At 54.8% G+C, this 16206-nt stretch overlaps 6 protein-coding genes across 6 annotated transcripts; 4 read left to right on the forward strand and 2 right to left on the reverse strand.

Moving 5' to 3' along the window:
• Positions 1-693: 693 nt before the first annotated feature.
• Positions 694-3172, forward strand: PUNSTDRAFT_86285 (GMC oxidoreductase). The gene is made up of 9 exons (XM_007383018.1): positions 694-808; positions 904-1296; positions 1349-1397; positions 1450-1600; positions 1655-1875; positions 1937-2015; positions 2069-2748; positions 2798-2846; positions 2898-3172. Exons 1-9 carry the CDS (start codon positions 727-729, stop codon positions 2955-2957), a joined length of 1764 nt encoding a protein of 587 aa, XP_007383080.1. The 5' UTR covers positions 694-726; the 3' UTR covers positions 2958-3172.
• A 3583-nt stretch (positions 3173-6755) lies between these two features.
• PUNSTDRAFT_133584 (regulator of G protein signaling) lies at positions 6756-7994 on the forward strand (the record flags this gene model as incomplete). Its single annotated transcript, XM_007383019.1, has 5 exons — positions 6756-6938; positions 6997-7308; positions 7371-7652; positions 7709-7812; positions 7868-7994. The coding sequence occupies 5 exons, from the start codon at positions 6756-6758 to the stop codon at positions 7992-7994; spliced, it is 1008 nt and encodes a 335-aa protein (XP_007383081.1).
• A 237-nt stretch (positions 7995-8231) lies between these two features.
• Positions 8232-10622, reverse strand: PUNSTDRAFT_120134 (uncharacterized protein). The gene is made up of 11 exons (XM_007383020.1): positions 10448-10622; positions 10323-10394; positions 10209-10269; positions 9985-10149; positions 9734-9932; positions 9215-9677; positions 8976-9161; positions 8785-8922; positions 8545-8725; positions 8393-8485; positions 8232-8332 (listed from the first exon to the last, which is right to left on the reverse strand). Exons 1-11 carry the CDS (start codon positions 10481-10483, stop codon positions 8298-8300), a joined length of 1629 nt encoding a protein of 542 aa, XP_007383082.1. The 5' UTR covers positions 10484-10622; the 3' UTR covers positions 8232-8297.
• A 77-nt stretch (positions 10623-10699) lies between these two features.
• On the forward strand, positions 10700-13387 carry PUNSTDRAFT_86289 (serine/threonine specific protein phosphatase Sit4). The gene is made up of 12 exons (XM_007383021.1): positions 10700-10828; positions 10932-11015; positions 11090-11389; positions 11500-11752; positions 11850-11967; positions 12026-12095; positions 12152-12517; positions 12574-12668; positions 12733-12790; positions 12852-12956; positions 13012-13128; positions 13184-13387. The coding sequence occupies exons 1-7, from the start codon at positions 10742-10744 to the stop codon at positions 12152-12154; spliced, it is 915 nt and encodes a 304-aa protein (XP_007383083.1). The 5' UTR covers positions 10700-10741; the 3' UTR covers positions 12155-12517; positions 12574-12668; positions 12733-12790; positions 12852-12956; positions 13012-13128; positions 13184-13387.
• Positions 13388-13808: 421 nt separating this feature from the next.
• PUNSTDRAFT_133588 (uncharacterized protein) lies at positions 13809-14526 on the forward strand (the record flags this gene model as incomplete). The annotated part of the gene is made up of 2 exons (XM_007383022.1): positions 13809-14226; positions 14285-14526. 2 exons carry the CDS (start codon positions 13809-13811, stop codon positions 14524-14526), a joined length of 660 nt encoding a protein of 219 aa, XP_007383084.1.
• A 235-nt stretch (positions 14527-14761) lies between these two features.
• PUNSTDRAFT_133589 (uncharacterized protein) lies at positions 14762-15338 on the reverse strand (the record flags this gene model as incomplete). The annotated part of the gene is made up of 4 exons (XM_007383023.1): positions 14762-14848; positions 14910-14995; positions 15063-15143; positions 15212-15338. The coding sequence occupies 4 exons, from the start codon at positions 15336-15338 to the stop codon at positions 14762-14764; spliced, it is 381 nt and encodes a 126-aa protein (XP_007383085.1).
• Between the last annotated feature and the right edge of the window lie 868 nt (positions 15339-16206).

Here is a 16206-nt window from a genome sequence, read left to right on the forward strand (position 1 = left end):
TGCCAACGACATATGTCCATGAGGTGTCCAATATTGTTGCTGGCATACGTAGTAGATATCGTCCCCCCTGGTGTTAAAGATGTCCGCTTATGCTGGAAGAGTCGGAGAACCCAGAATGCAGTGGAACATCAAGTGCCAAGGAACATAGACAGCCATTGTTCCGAGAACCAGAACGGACGTGGGCTAGGCTTCCCGCGGCGTGGAGACACTGCGCCGGGAACAGCAGTGAGATTGTTTGCTATTATTGCACCAGCATATTCGTGATTTACCATCTTACGTACGGGTCAATGGTCGACTTCGCTTTGTCTAGACGCCCCGACCGTGCGAGTGCATAGCACCAAGATGACAGGGAAGATCTTGGACAGCTTGATAAAGATCGAAAGGCAGTCCAAGAAGTTCTGCAACATGAGAGAGACGAGCGATGCCGAGTAGGCGCCTGCCGCAGTGATTGCTGTCCATGCCAAATGAATCACGGGAGCCCCGACCATGATGTAACGGACCAAGGTGTAACTCTACAGATACTACTGTTCCATTCCATGTCACATATAGCCATACCTGTGCACAGGTGGGCGCGACTCGCACGGATTCAGATATAGAGATGTTCTGGCCTCGCCGGGACACAGCGCCTACGGCTTCTCTGGCGCGGGGTCCATCACATATCCCTCGACGTTCCTGCCTCAACCACCCAACCACCTTTTCTCTCGCCCAAACCTGTTCTCTACCAACATGTGGCCTTTTTCAGAGAAGTACCCTACCAGAACCTTGGAAGAGATAGCGTCCCGGGAATTCGACTATATTGTTGTACGTGCCTTACGAACTACGCTTCTGATTGCCTGACATTCCACTCCAGGTAGGAGGTACGACATTCTACTTATCACTAGGACTCTCTTCAAACATCTTTAGGCGGCACTGCGGGCTGCGTCGTCGCCTCTCGTCTGAGCGAAGATCCGAACAATCGCGTTCTGCTCCTCGAGCGTGGTCCTGCTATAACGAGCTGGCTATCCCGCGTACCTCTTCTCTCCCAAGACTTCAGATTACCAACTGCTCCAGCATACAAATGGACTTCACAACCATTGCAGGCGGCCAGCGATTTGACAAATAAGATGGTCTCCGGCAAGGCCCTCGGAGGGACGTCGAAGATCAACGCCAGCGTTTACCACAGGTCGACGCCGGCTGATTACAACGCTTGGTCAAGCTTCGGTGTGAATGGCTGGAGCTGGTCTGAAGTCGAACCGGTTTTTAACAAGTCCGAGAAAAGCCTCTCGCATCCGAATTCGCCTCATCGTGGACATGATGGTCAGTCACTATCGGTCGCATCATGGACGGAAGGTGATTGCCTGTCTTTCAGGGCTATGGAAAAACAGGGTACCTCCGATCTATTACAAGCACACGCCACAGTGAGCTCCTGGTACGAGGGCATGTACGCGATCAATAACGTGTAAACCGCAGAATCATCGAAGCCTGTTCAAACATCGGCATTCCCTACCTGAAGGACGCGAACGATCCGAATGCGCAGTCGTTTGGATGTACGCGCCTCGACGTTACGCTCGGGGAAGATGGCTTGCGTCAGTCGTCTTTCGACGCCTTTCTTTCCCACGAGGTATCATACTCTTATTTCCCTTCGTGGTCCTAGGTTGACACAGCTTGCTCCCAGATCGCCATAGCTCGCAAAGGGAACCTTTTCGTATGCCCGGGAGTCATCACTACTTCTGTCCATCTGCAGCAGACGGTCCAGGGTCCCACAGCAGTGGGCGTTCAGATGGAATACGAAGATGCTGATGACAAAGATGCATCTGTATCCTTCTACGCGCGAGCTCGTCGCGAAATCGTCATATCCTCGGGAGCTATCGGAACCCCACAGCTCTTGATGCTCAGGTATCTGTTTCCAATAGCTCAATTCTCAGCCAGCACTGACATTACCATTGGAATCGCTCAGTGGGGTCGGACCTGCTGATCATCTGACGAATCTCGGCATTCATGTGCACAAAGACTTGCCGGGAGTCGGTAACGGCTTGGTGCGGTGCTCGTGTGTCATGTTGCTCTACATACTAACGCGTCATATACACAGCAAGACCATTCGGGCGTTGCCGTGGAGTACAAAATCCCCAAGTCCGAAACTCTTCACGCTGCGGAGAGCTCGATGATCCTCGTCATTCGCGAGCTGATCAAGTTCTTAGTCACCGGAACGGGCCTCTTCCTCTCGCCGAACCCCCAGGTCTCGATCTTTGCCATGTCCAAAACGTTGGACTTCACCTCAGACCTACTTGTCCGCGCTGACAAGCGCGACCTTGACGCTCATAATCCGGAGAATATCTGTGACATCGAAATTATGCCGATTCCTGCCAACGCACGCGACCCTCTCTTCAAGGACCGACTGAAGAAATCTGAAGGAGGTTTCTCCTTCCTTTGCGCGGGGCTCCGCCCCAGATCCACAGGAACAGTGCGCTTGAACTCGCTTGATCCCCGAGCGAGGCCGGAGTGCGATCTTCGAACATTCTCCGATGGCGAAGATCTTGTCGTTATGCGCAAGGCGGTTAGACTGGCTCTCATGATTGGTCGGAAAATGCGCGAACAAGGTTATCCTATGAGCGACCTGCACGTCCCGAAAAGCGAAAGCGACGCGGATCTAAACGATTTCATCGAGAAGGACGCGCAGTCGACGTATCATTATTCTTCTACCTGCAGGATGGCGCCAGAGAAACAGGGAGGCGTGGTGGATGACCAGCTGCGGGTGTATGGGATCCATGGGTCAGTGAAACGCTCTGTGTTATCTGAAGTCGTCCTGATAACCTTCCAGACTTCGGATTGCTGATTCCAGCATTTTCCCGACAATTCCTGCCGCTCATGTGAGCGAATTCATGCCTCTTGAGTCTCTCTCGTACTCACCGACCGGATAGCTTCAGGCGCCAGCGGTCATGATTGGAGAACGATGCGCGGCGTTCATGATGGGTTCCTGAAGTGGTGTCGCGCAATGAGTTCCGTGTTTACTGAAGGAAAAGGTCAAGCTCGCGAGGGTTGACGATAGCCGTGTGCACGCCAATTTTGATTTTGCAGAACTACGGAAATGTCTACGCCTGAAAGGTTGCCTGTATACGTTGCTACATGTAATTTGATCCCGCATCTGTAGTTACCCGTGTCCTATATACCAAGTCATATTACATATTGCACAGTCTGAACGGCGTGGACATCATCGAAACTTGGGAAGGCGTGCGAGCTCGAGCGGACGGGCTGGCCTGCAGTCGGTCCCTGCTACTGTGCCCGGACATTCTCTGGGACAGATCCGCGGTCTGCTTGATGATACCGCACAATTTAGCCATCCAATCCTTCACGCCCACAACTCGGTAGTGCGAGTCGTCGTACTCCGTGAGAAATCTGACAATTCCTAACGGCTCGCACCTGGTGCGAGGCCCTGGGGCCCAGCTGTTCCGGTGCTCGGACCGCGCCGATTAATACGAATAACTTGTCCCGAACGTTTTGGTAGCGAGTTTTTCTCGGAGGTTACACATCAGTAATCGCGAGGTCTGGAGAAGGCATCAATCTTTGGCTCATCGAGGTTGCATCAGAACTTGCGGCGATGGCGATCGCGTACACTGTCACCAGCCTTCGCAGAGGTAGTTACGAAAGATGAGGGGTACTTAATTCACCCTATGACGATCAAGGCAATTCATGCTCTGAAAGTCGATGGACCCTTGTATTGGGTACAGTACATGCAGGTATGGTAGTACCCGACACGGTGCCAAAAGCGGAACGCCGGTGATTGAGTTATCGCAATTGTCTCAGATTTCGCGGTCATAAACCAGCCAGATCAAGCACGCGACTATTACGACCTCAGCGTAGGGGAAGCAGCAGGATATCCTCATCGTATTGATGGACAAAACCATGCCGCGACCAGATGGCGGGGATCAGCAGTCGGGTGTTCCGCCGCTGGCACGCCTCTAGTCTCGGGACATGGCCAGCCTGTCTCGTGACCTCGCGGTGCGTTGGCGAGCGAGCCTTGGTCGACGGGCGCGTGTACATAGCACGAGAGCGAAGCGTCTGCGGCGACGGCGGTCGAAGTAGGGCGTCCTGCCGCTGGCACGCCTTTTGGGGCATCGCCAGCCCGTTCCGTGACCGCGTTGGCGAGCGCTACCCGCTCGAACGGGGTGGCGCGCTCGTACAGCACGAGGAGGGTGCACGTCTTTGGTGGTAGTGATCGAAGCCGGGTGTCCCACCGCTGGCACGCCTCTTGGGGAATCGCCAGCCCGTTGTGGCTTCTTCGAGCGCGTGGCCGGCGTCTACGGTGGTTGTTTTTTGCCAGGTCTGGCTCGATGCCACCGCCGCATCACGCTCTGTCACGCTGTGTGGCCGCCATGCTAAATCTGTGGAGCCGGTTACTGGACCCCTTGCTCTCCAGCTGATAGATATTCTGAGAAATGTTAGACACACTTAAGTATCACAGCCATAGCACTCATTTTGGGTTAGGCTGAGGCGCCTCGAAAGGGGTCGGTCCTGAGAATTTTCTGGAATGACATCATTGCGAGCTCTTGGGACCAACCCATACTGTGGGACTTGTCACGTGGATCTTACCGCTCGCTGGCACTTTTTTCTGTATCGATGTGTTCTCTGTGCAAGTAAATCCTTGATGCTCTTATTATCACCACTTCAGTGTCACTCCATGGGCGCTGCCGAGGATGAGACAGATGACCTTTGCCAGGATTAGGGACACGGGCCCTGGTAGGGTCACACACCTCTGGGCTTGCTCAGAGGGGATAGGACGGATGAGAGGATTGTGCATCTAATGCAGCTGTGCCCACACCCGTTGCAAGATGAACTCCTTGACGTCCTCGTGTGCCAATCGCTTCTGTCTTGTCTGAGGATTTTACTCTGGGCGTGTGTCAGGGCACGGCTCCCACACTCGCCTCATGTCTCATTGTTCTCCTTTTCTGCTTCCGCTTCTGTCCCATTTTGTTCGTTTCCCCTAATACTTCCACCTCCCTATTTGGTCGCGCTCTCCCGCGCCCTCCTTTTGGTATCTCCCCTATTTCGTTCCGTCGCTCGGCGCTCCTAGGGCCTCCGCACCCCGTGCGGCCTTCCTAGGCCGCTCCACCGGTCACGTGTTGGGTGCCCGAGGACCCTCCCCTTCTCTCATTGGACCATCTTTCGTTGCGCTGATGGATTATTCAGCTACTATATAGTCGCCTGTCGCACCAGGGAGCAACCCAGACTTGTTCTCTCAGTTGCCTCCCTGCCTTGTGTGACAGGTATGTGTATTTTCCCTCATATCTTCATGTATATACTCAGTTGCCTCCCTGCCTTGTGCGACAGCGTCTCCACCGCCATCCCGGGGGATCCGCGCCGCTCCTAGGAGCTCCAGCGTGTACTCTGACAGCGTGGTGCACTAGTACAGTTGCGCACAATGATTTCCTCACTGTGCTAAAGTGCTGCTCCCCGATTTGCTCAGCAGCGCGCTTACCCTTGTCTATTCGGCGCTTGAGCTCTCCCTCGAGTCGTCCAGTGCCAGTACCACCTTTGCTGCCCCTCAAAGCTCGATGATTGTGAGTATGAAGTATGGACGGCGGGTTGCCCTCCGCGCGACCGTTGCCTGTTTTCAGGCACTCACACAGCATGCGGACAACCTCGACAACCTCCCCGTCCATGGAAGGCCCCAATCATCTCCTCTCGCTTAAGGTCATGCGGGTCTCCGTGCGTTCATGGTGCACACGACGATGACCCCCCTCTCATTGCTCTCGATAGTGACCCACGTTGGCTGGTGCTTGGGAGCCGTTCTATTCCAGTTCACCCTCCTTCTCTGCTCGCGCGACTGCATCCATACTGTCCTTGCAAGGCAGTGCGCCATTGCCCGGTCATCCGAAGACACTCCGTGACCTGTCCAACCCTACCAACCTCCTCACATTGCCCGCAGCCTTTGGCTCCATACAACTAGGAGAAACATTCACATCCTGCCTTTGTATCTTAATGGAAGGCGGGAAGGGTGAGCTTGGAAGGTGGGTTGGATAATGTGCGCGGGGGAGTGGTGGGTGACGAGCGCGCGGGGCCGGGAGTATGACGAGCACGGGGACAAGGTCGTTGGGGGAACCCATCGTCCATCGTCTTTGCTGGCGCTGTTGGCGGGCTGTACACATGTGCAGCTTGATCGCGCACGTGGCTGCTGCTGGTTCAGCAAGCACTGGCGCCAATCCACTTATCGAGTCTTCGTAGCTCAGACTTGTGCTGTTATCGACTGGTCTGGCTCTGCCGGATTACGTGCTGCTGAAATGTTGACCAACAAGTTTGTGGAGGTGGTGCCTCGGCGGAAGCGATCGAGTTCGGTCAACGCCAGTGGGTCGGTCTCTCGACTTGAAGCTGAATACCCCTTTCCTTGCAAAAACGGAGCAGTGGTCCCAAGGCTTCGTCTCGACACGCTGTGGCTTCGGCACAAAAACTGGGGGCTTGATCATGGACTTTCGGGCGTCTTCGTCTTTATCATGCACGCTACTTCAGAGGAAGGGTTACACTTCTCGGGCTACAGGGGCTTCCGTCCAATCATTGCATCGGAGTTGATCATTGCCCCTCTCCTCACATTCAGCGCGATCCGATCAACTATACCCTATTCAGCCGTTTCCCCATGACGTCCAACTCGCTCGCCTTTAAGCATGCGATTTGCCAAATGCAGAGATGCGCGCCCACCCACTCCCACCGCAAGTTTGCTCGACTCACACCCTCCTCGACAGCTTTTCCATTGCGTAAGTCGTCGTCAACGGAGGGCGACTGCCAGCATGGCTGCGGGTGCTGTCCAACGGTATCTGAGTAAAGTGGCGTCGTGGTTGCGCATCCCAGCCGCGACCGTCGTACCCCCGCCGAAGGTTGACTTCTCCAGGTTGTTGGAAGATAGGACGAAGACGCCCGTGTCGTTGCAGGAGTACCACGATTATCTGGTCACCCGAGAATATGGGGCTGAGGTATGACATACTTTTTGATGCTACGATCACCCATGCATAATACTGACCCATGATGTAGTCGCTTGATTTCTGGCTTGCCGTCGAGCACCTGAAGACGGGCTCATCCTCAACGCCATCAACCCCTACGAGCCCCGGGATGTGTATGACACCTGCCAACTCGTCCAAGGCGATCATCCTCTCACTTTCCCCTCATGTCCTGGACTTCAACCACGAGAGTACTATCACCGTTGACTCCGACGTCTCTACGGCTCTTCATCCCAAGTATGACGACCTGACGTCGGTTGCGAGTGCCGTCGATTCGATCATATCTCGCTTCATCGCGTACAACTCCCCAGAGGAGATCAATATCGACGCTACAGTCCGGAACGATGTACGTCTTCCTCTCCTCCCCTACACATCCTATTTTCACATTGATCCCCGCGCATCTCGCAGATACTGGACGCATACTGCGCAAACACTCTCACTCCTGCCACATTCGGCACCGCGCAGCGGAATTGCTACGAGCTTATGCTCTTCAACTCATTTCCGCGCTTCCTCGCGTCCGAGCGCGTGGTCGGCAACATTGGCCGCGATGAGTTGCTGGGCCGCAAGCTCGAGCTTGCGCTGATGACGTTCGGCACTGTTGCGCTCATCGTGTGCGCGTTTACAGTACCCGGATTTCCGCGCCGATATAGGTGGGTGTTGCTCTTGACTTCTGGATGGATGTGTCTAGCGGTGAGTGATCATCGTTTAGGACGATGAAACGTATCTTGACGGGCGTTTCATCGCAGTGCTTCCAAATTGCAGCCAACTTCTGCATCGTCTATGGCTTGCTACGCCGTGCGCGTTGGTTCGGCGTCGGGCTTTACGGTTTCCGAAAACCACGGGACAACTCGTACGCGCCACGCTTTCTTTTCTCTCGTGGGACAAGACTCATGCTGTATACTCAGATACATCGAAGAGCCGTGCGTTCGCACAACCCATCTCTATCGCACCTTGGTGTTCCTTGGTATCTCGCTATGCTTCGGCACTGCTTTCGCTGGCATCATTTACGCTATACCGGCGAACCTGCATTAAATCATTTTTCTTTGTATCAACGGCGCTCTCTCTGCGTTCGATGATGTATCATATCACTTCGCAGGCCACATAATCTATGTAATCCATTAATTTGTAGAAATGACTGTGCAATGTGATGTGACGATCGCAAGTCGTTATATGCGCGTGTGTCGAAGGCTTAATACGCTCAATGGTGAACTTATTAGTTTTCATGGGCCGCCTGATGCCCCGCGGGCGCAGAGACGCTCATGCGATATGTGCTTTTCAGCTGCATGGATTATGCTTGTGCCAACGTATCATATACATCGTCAGTGCAAGGTCCTTCTACTCGTCCATCTCCCCTGCGGTGATGACATCATCTTTAGGGAAGACGATCTAATCAGTCCACTTAGCATGTTTGTGATTGGAAGAATGCTCACCGATCTTCAGCACAGCGCGCACTAACTGGGTCGCGAGCAGGTACTGCTGCCTCTTCGAGATCAGAGGGTCGTACACGAATTGCTTTTTCATGTCTGCGTAAAATAGAATTCAGCACAGGCCGACCCTAGTTAGGACGTAAGTAGTGACACACCGTTCTCGCCGCTGCCGACGCAGTCCACGCCAAGGTTGGGTGAGCCTTCCTTCACCTGCCTGCTCTTAATCTCCGCCAGCGTCTCGATGGGGGACAGTCCGCTATTCTCGGCCAGCGCGAGCGGGATAGAGTCCAACGCGGACGCGAATGCGCGCATGGCGTACTGCTCGATTGTCGGGATCTACGTGTGTTACAACCTCAGCTTGATGAACCATGCAAAGTGCAGGGATGGGGGCGTACCTCGTCAGCGGCCTTGCCGACAGCAAGCGAACAGCTGATGTCCGCAGCACCACCACCGTAGACGACGCGGTTATCGACGACCATGTTACGCACGGCACAGATTGCGTCGTGAAGCGCCCGCTTTGCCTCGTCTACGATCTATAAGACGAGATGTCAGAAACATCGCGCCGGAAGGGTGGAATTGCGCATACCATCTTATTGCTACCCCGCACGAAGATCGTGACGGTCCGCGAGTTGGCGCACTCCTCGATGACGAGCATCTTGTCGCGGGTGGTGCCAAAGGTGACTTCGCGGACAAGGCCGGCGCGGCCGAGCTTTTGCGCTGTGAGGTCCTCGAACCTCGGAACGATCCGACCTTGCGTGGCAATCGCGATGAGCTGGGTTCGAGCAAGTCAGATGGCAGATTGCGGGCGAGGGGGATTGAGTCTACCTCGATCTCAGGTCCGCCGACCCATCGCACCGCCGGCAACTCGTTCTGCATCAAGAGGTGGTTCGCCTCGTCGTCGAAGCCCCACTGGCATATAACAAGGTTCGCGCCGGTGTCCTTGACCATCTTGATCATGTCCTGGAACTTGGTTTTCTCGTACTCGCGCAGCTTCTTGTACTCCTCCACGCTCGTGATATCGAGCTTGTGCTTCGTCTTCGGGCGCGGGGGCTCGAACGGGCAGGTGAGGATAGCGAGCTTGGCGTCGCGGACAACCGACGGCATCTGCGGGTGGGACATGTCCTTGTCGACGAGCACGCCCCGGATGAGTGACGTGTCCGCGAGCGAGCCGCCGACCTTGCCCTCGACCTTGATCATGTCGAATGGCACGTCTTTCCGCTCGAGGTCGGCGACGGCGAGCACGGCGTCGACGGCGATTTGCGCGAACTGATCATGCTCTTTGGATACACTATGGGGTTTGCTGCCGTCAGAAGAGAGGCTGCTAGAGAAACAGGGAGCGCAGACATTTTACTGCCGAGACTGGTCTTGGCGGTCTTGAAGAGGTTGGACGTCTCCGTTTTTGAGTACTCGATCTTGTCGGCGATCGTATCCAAGTGCTTCACCGCCGCGGAGCAGGCCTTGTCGAAACCATCTGCTATTCGTATAGGATGGATGCCGCGATCGAGAAGAGTTTCGCTCTGCTCTAAGAGCGCGCCGGCCAAAACTGACGTGCGCGTGTTCAGAGGGTGAAAATGGACCCTCCGGGAGGTACTCACCGACGACGCCTGTTGTACCGTCCCCGATCTCCTCGTCTTGACTCTTGCTAAGTTGTACAAGGAGTTTCGCGATCTGGTGTTCGACTTCCATCTGTCCGAGGATAGTCGCCCCATCGTTCGTTACCGTGATGTCCCCATCGGGTGAGATGAGGATTTTATCCAATCCTACAACCGATCCACCGTATTAGTACAGACATGGGATCATAATGTTACTAATGGCATGCCTCTTGGTCCCAGGGATGTCCTTATTATGTTAGCGACTGTCCGTGCAGCAAGGATGTGCGACTAGCAAGGCGGTCAAAGCTCTGATCCGCGGCATGAATGCTTAGAAGGCGCACCTTGATAGCCTCTACACCATGGCTACGCGTCTTTTTCGCTTGTTCGCGTACGATGATAAACGGCCTTCCATACTGTGGAACCTATGAGCATTTTGTGTCCAGTACAACGGCAGATTCGGACGCACTTCGTCCGTCGCGTAAACCGCCTGAGGTTGAGCCATTATTTTATCCTGAGAGACGATTCCTGGTCGACCCGACGTTCACGCTAAACAGCAGCACCTCCTCAAGCAGCAGTGAATTGCCTCGTGTATAGCAGCTGGACAAGCTACACAAAATTGGCCTGGAAGCTGCTGCAAAGCGGAATCGAAACAAGAAGAGAGAGCCACTTTCAGGCCGCGTGCCTCCCTCACATCATCGCCGCGCATCTCTTGCTCCCCTCCACCCCGCAGCACTCCCTCAACCCTTTCGCTCAGTCCACGATGGAACACGAAGTCGACCAATGGATCGCACAACTCAGCCAATGCAAACAGCTCTCCGAGGCGGACGTCAAGCGCCTCTGTGACAAGGTGCGCTATTTGGCCAACCACAGCATCTTGATAACTTGGCCCACCGCGGCGCACGGCGTGCGTCCGGTCCGATCCTGACGATGGTTTCCCCGTCCTCTTGCAGACACGAGAAATACTCATGGAAGAGTCGAACGTGCAGCCCGTGCGCTGCCCCGTAACCGTCTGTGGAGACATCCACGGTCAATTCGTGCGTCCTCTCGTCTCACGAGACACCACGTCTCACATCCCCGACCTCGCTCATCTGCTTCCTCGCACCCACAGCATGACCTTTCTGAACTCTTCCGTATCGGTGGCAACTCGCCTGATACCAACTACCTCTTCATGGGCGACTACGTCGATCGAGGCTACTACTCGGTCGAGACCGTGACGCTCCTCGTCGCGATGAAGCTCCGCTACCGCGACCGCGTTACGATCCTCCGCGGGAACCACGAGTCACGCCAGATCACACAGGTGTACGGCTTCTACGACGAATGCTTGCGCAAGTACGGCAACGCGAACGTCTGGCGGTACTTCACCGACCTATTCGACTTCTTGCCGCTCACGGCCCTGATCGAAAACCAAGTTCGTATACGCTGCTCGCCCCATGTTCATCCAACATGAAAGCATACGTCCAACGTCCCTTTCATGCCTTCGGCCGTGTGCTCGAATCGTACTAACCTCCCGTCCCGCAGATCTTCTGCCTTCACGGCGGTCTCTCCCCCTCCATCGACACCCTCGACCACGTCCGCTCTATCGACCGCGTGCAAGAAGTCCCACACGAAGGGCCCATGTGCGACCTGCTCTGGTCCGACCCGGACGACCGCTGCGGCTGGGGCATCTCCCCCCGTGGCGCGGGCTACACCTTCGGCCAGGACATCTCCGAGGCGTTCAACCACAATAACGGCCTCACGCTGGTCGCGCGGGCGCACCAGCTCGTTATGGAGGGTGGGTTTCTCTTTCTGACCAAGCCCATCGCCGTCCGGGTCTAGTGCGGCGCCGTAAGACGACTCCCGTGGCTTACGGGTCCTTGTGCATTTTGCAGGTTACAGCTGGGGTCAGGACCGCAACGTGGTGACCATCTTCAGCGCGCCGAATTACTGCTACCGCTGCGGCAACCAAGCGGCGATCATGGAGATCGACGAAAAGTTGTCCTACAGCTTGTCAGTTCATTCCACATGTACTTCCTTCGGCGCCGATATCTCACACCTGCTTCCGCAGCTTACAATTCGACCCTGCGCCGCGGGCAGGCGAGCCGCTGGTGTCGAGGCGTGTCCCCGACTACTTCCTCGTAAGTCAATGTGATCCGGGTTCCTATCTGTTTGCTGACTCCCGGAGGAAACGTAGTAACGACTGGCACGGACTACGGCGATGTTACATACAGGAAAGAAGTACTGTAAATACCCTCTTTACTGTTGCAGGGCGCGATTGTATATCTCTGCACCATTACAGACAGGAAATGTGTTCTCTCGCGTTCAGCATATATTAGACCCATGCTCATGGGTCAGAACATTGAGCGCAATCATGCGAGCTGATCTCCGTTTGGGTGCGATTGCGTCATCTTGGCCGATGCCGAAGTGGTGTGAGTTCGTCACACCTAACCCTGCTCAATTGTGATCCTGAGCTTATAACTCGATTAATTACGGGGGCGATGATTTAATGTACATGGTTTTGTAGCAGTCAGGACACGGCATGGATGATGGACATATAAATCTGTTCCAGAGTTAGCGATCTCGAAGACCATATACCGGCGGAAAACGAATGCGTACACATTATTGATTTCAGGCTTTGCTTTCCTCGATGATTTCCTCGGTGATGACATGCTTGGTCAGCGTCGCGCCGCCGCGCACCTTGGGCACATCACCTGGCGTTTATTCTGTTAATGAGGGTGACACCAAGATGACGTTCGTGTTGTTCACGGTGCTCACCTTTGGCGGCAGGGGCACCGGCGAGAGGTCCCTCGATGGTGTCCTTCACGTACAACGCCTGAGCCGCATATAGTCAGCCAATGATAAATTACGTAGGGCTGTAGCGTCGATGGAATTACCTGGGAGGAGTCGGGACGCTCTTCAGCTATCTCCTCGTGGCGCCTCTTCACATACTCGACAGTCTTGGCTTGGAGATCTTGCGGGGAGCCGGGCGTTGCATCTGCCTGTTACAATGTGAACTTAGTTGTCGTCGACCGTAGGTAGTATGGAGCAAGTCACCTTCACCGCCGCCTCACTAGCACTGGCGAGGTTCTCGTTCCAGCCCGGCGCATGGTCGAGCGGAGCCGATGTGTGCTGCTTGCCGGCCAAGTTCCGTGCCTTTTCGCGTTCGAGAACCTGAAGGATAGAAGTCTCAATGTCGTATCATGACGTGGTCATTTTGGGGACATACATCGGGGTCGTTGTCGTGTGTCGTGCTGCCTCCTCCGATGAACCGCGCGCCGCCCACTCGAGAGACAGCCGTGCCGGGTTTGCGGGTGACAGAGCGAACAGCGGTGCGTGCGGCGAGCGAGTACATGGTCATGGTGGTCGTTGACTGAAGAAGAACAGAGAGCGATTTAGACGGCTTTCGTGGAGGTGGAAGTAGACAAAATGGGACGTTCGTTGGCTTGCGGAGCGCCGGCGGGACGCGAGCTTGAGGTTAAAGAGGGGGAGGAGCCCCAATGACGTCAGTCGACATAATGCGAACGAGGGATTGGCGGGAACGATGTGGCGACGGGCGTTGCCGAGGGGAGCGCTTGAATGAGCTATTTTTACATACAAGTTATCCTCAGAGGTTTGGTGCAACTTGATACTTGCTCGCACTTCGTCAGACGCAGATCGTTTCGCTCTCTAGATGACCGCGTGGTATTGCCACATATCGTGATGCCGACGGAGCCGGGGCAGATGATTCAAGTTGACTCATGACTGCGAATTCGGATCGGCAATCGGAGCAGCACGACTTGTCCATATAATATGTCTGGCACGAATGTCCCAACGAACATTGAGGACTTCTAGTACCCGACGACAACTCAACGATGTCGACAAATTCCACAGCCCCTCGTCCTCCTTACGCTTTCTCCCTCGGTACAGACGACGAACTCGACGTATACGCCGGTGTGAACGCCGCCGCGTTCAACGGACCGGTGATCCACGCCCTTTTCCCCGGTCTAGCCACAGACCCGGAGGGCTACTACGCGTACCGCAAGGCGGCGAATCTAAAGGCTTTCAAGGACCCTAATCTTTACTGGGGAAAGGTGACCCGAACCGACACGGGCGAGGTCGTCGCGGTCGGGAGGTGGTCCTATCACGACGGGAAATATGCGCCAGAGCCGGCTAGCGCGGACGAGGGGCCGCAGCCGCAGTGGGAGGGGGCGAACGACGCGTTCTGTGAGCTGTTCTTTGGCACGTTGGATCGTCATCACCAGGCAAATGTCGGAGATCGACCACATTATGGTGAGCAACTCGTAACGTTGGCAACTTCCTTCCAGTTTATCGAATTGGCCGCGGTCAGTCCTCCAGATGCTTGGCACAAAACCTGAATACCAAGGTCGTGGCGCTATCTCACCCATCATCCGGCATGTGCTTGACGAAGCGAAGCGGAATAATTTGCCGACGTACATCGAAGCATCTCCGGCGGGTTTGCCAGTGTATAAACATTTTGGATGGAAGGAGTTGCCGAGCATTATACGTATACCGCTTCCATCTGGAGAGACGGTCGAATTGGTGCCGATGCTGCGCGAAGCGGAATCGTAGTGAACCTTATTATACAAACGGATCATCAATGCTGCAATCATGTAAGATGGCGGTAGCAGAGCCTGATAAATCTTTCACGCTCATCCACGACCTGCAGAAGATACGGAAAACCAGGACGTGATATACTGGTCACAACATATGGATTCAACGGATACAAATGCGGGCTACACGTCCAAGCGTTGCTACTTGCATGCCTTTCAGTATAGTCACACAGAACGACTTGGAGCATTCTGGATCACTTCGACGGCGGACCCGTGCATGGAATCTCCGATTGTGGGCATTCACCATCGAGGACCTTGGTACAACCGGAGCAGTGACTCGGCTGATGGAAATCGTGGTCAGACCCATTCAAGTGCATTTCACAGGTAAAGGAAGTCACTCACAAGCTCGACGGCAGCAAGCGAGGCCTCCGCGATGCAGTCCGCGCCTTGCGTGGCTGTTTTGATAGGGTCGGAATTTTGCGGATCCTCTGTGTAATACGGCATAGGGAAGTTAGCATGCTCATGCGCACGCAAACCAGGTAACTGCGCGCATACCAGCCGCTTCGTTGATGTCGTTCAAAGCTTCAATGCAGGTGGTGATCTGCAGAGGGAGCTCCGCAAGGGACACGATACATTCTGGAGATTCTCGGTCAACACGCCAGTCACGAGCAGAGGTATCGGGAAGAGGGTTGCCACCGGCTTACCCGTGAACTCGCATTCGTCTGCGCGAAGGGACAACGCAGACCGAGGCTTGCGCTGAACCGCGCTTGCGGCGGAAAGCTCGACAAGTGCGACCAGGGTGAGGAATGCCAAGGAGATGAAAGATTTCATGCTTGTTGCGACGGGTGTCAGATGATCCGTAGACGAGCGATGTTGTGAACCTGGAGATGGCCCTGAGGTATGCAATGGCTGAAGCTGAGGCCTTTTATATGTCGAGTATGCCGATTGCTTGTTGGGGTTGGGTTTCTGATTGTGCCGCACTTCGACGAGCCACGATTGTCGGCGTAATCCAAAGCTCCTTGGGGCAAGTCCATCCTGAAAGGAGTCAAAGAGGGAGTTCAAAATGATCGGACAAGAGACAAGTATACCGGATCCTCTTCGATTTGCGAAGGCTGTGCGCGGACGGGGACGCTTGGGACGGAGCAGGGCCTCCGCCGAGCATCATTCCCGTGCATATCACTCGGCAGCCATGACAGACGTGAGTATGAAACAGCACGTTGTAGCAGGGTGAATGGCTATCTTCGCACTGTGGAGGCTGCATGGGGTATGAAGCGTACTTCTATCATTGTCTTTCCGTGCCATCGGCGAGTTCTGTACTTTCACGTTTCTTGGAATCGCTCCTTCGGAACATCCGCGAGTGGCATGAATGCGGATGTGATCATTTCAATGCGAAGTCTGCGTTGGACCATCTATCAACGAAGGTCTGTAGCTTGTAATGATAATTATGACTTACTGGGGATCGTGCACCGCTTGTGATAGAAGCACGATGAGGAAGACAAAACGCAATAAAAGCTGCTGAGATGCAGCTTCCAATGTCACAAGCCGGCTGTGGGCTTTCGATCCTGTACCATCGCGCCCGAAATTTTGGCCTGCTTCAGATATTCTGCAAGCGGGGTTCGTAGCAGATATCCGCATAACACGTGCGGAGAGGTTGGTGGTTCATATACATATCAAGGACACTGTCTCTTTTCGAGGATGA

This window comes from Punctularia strigosozonata (assembly GCF_000264995.1).
Source record: "Punctularia strigosozonata HHB-11173 SS5 unplaced genomic scaffold PUNSTscaffold_5, whole genome shotgun sequence".
NCBI lineage: Eukaryota > Fungi > Basidiomycota > Agaricomycetes > Corticiales > Punctulariaceae > Punctularia > Punctularia strigosozonata.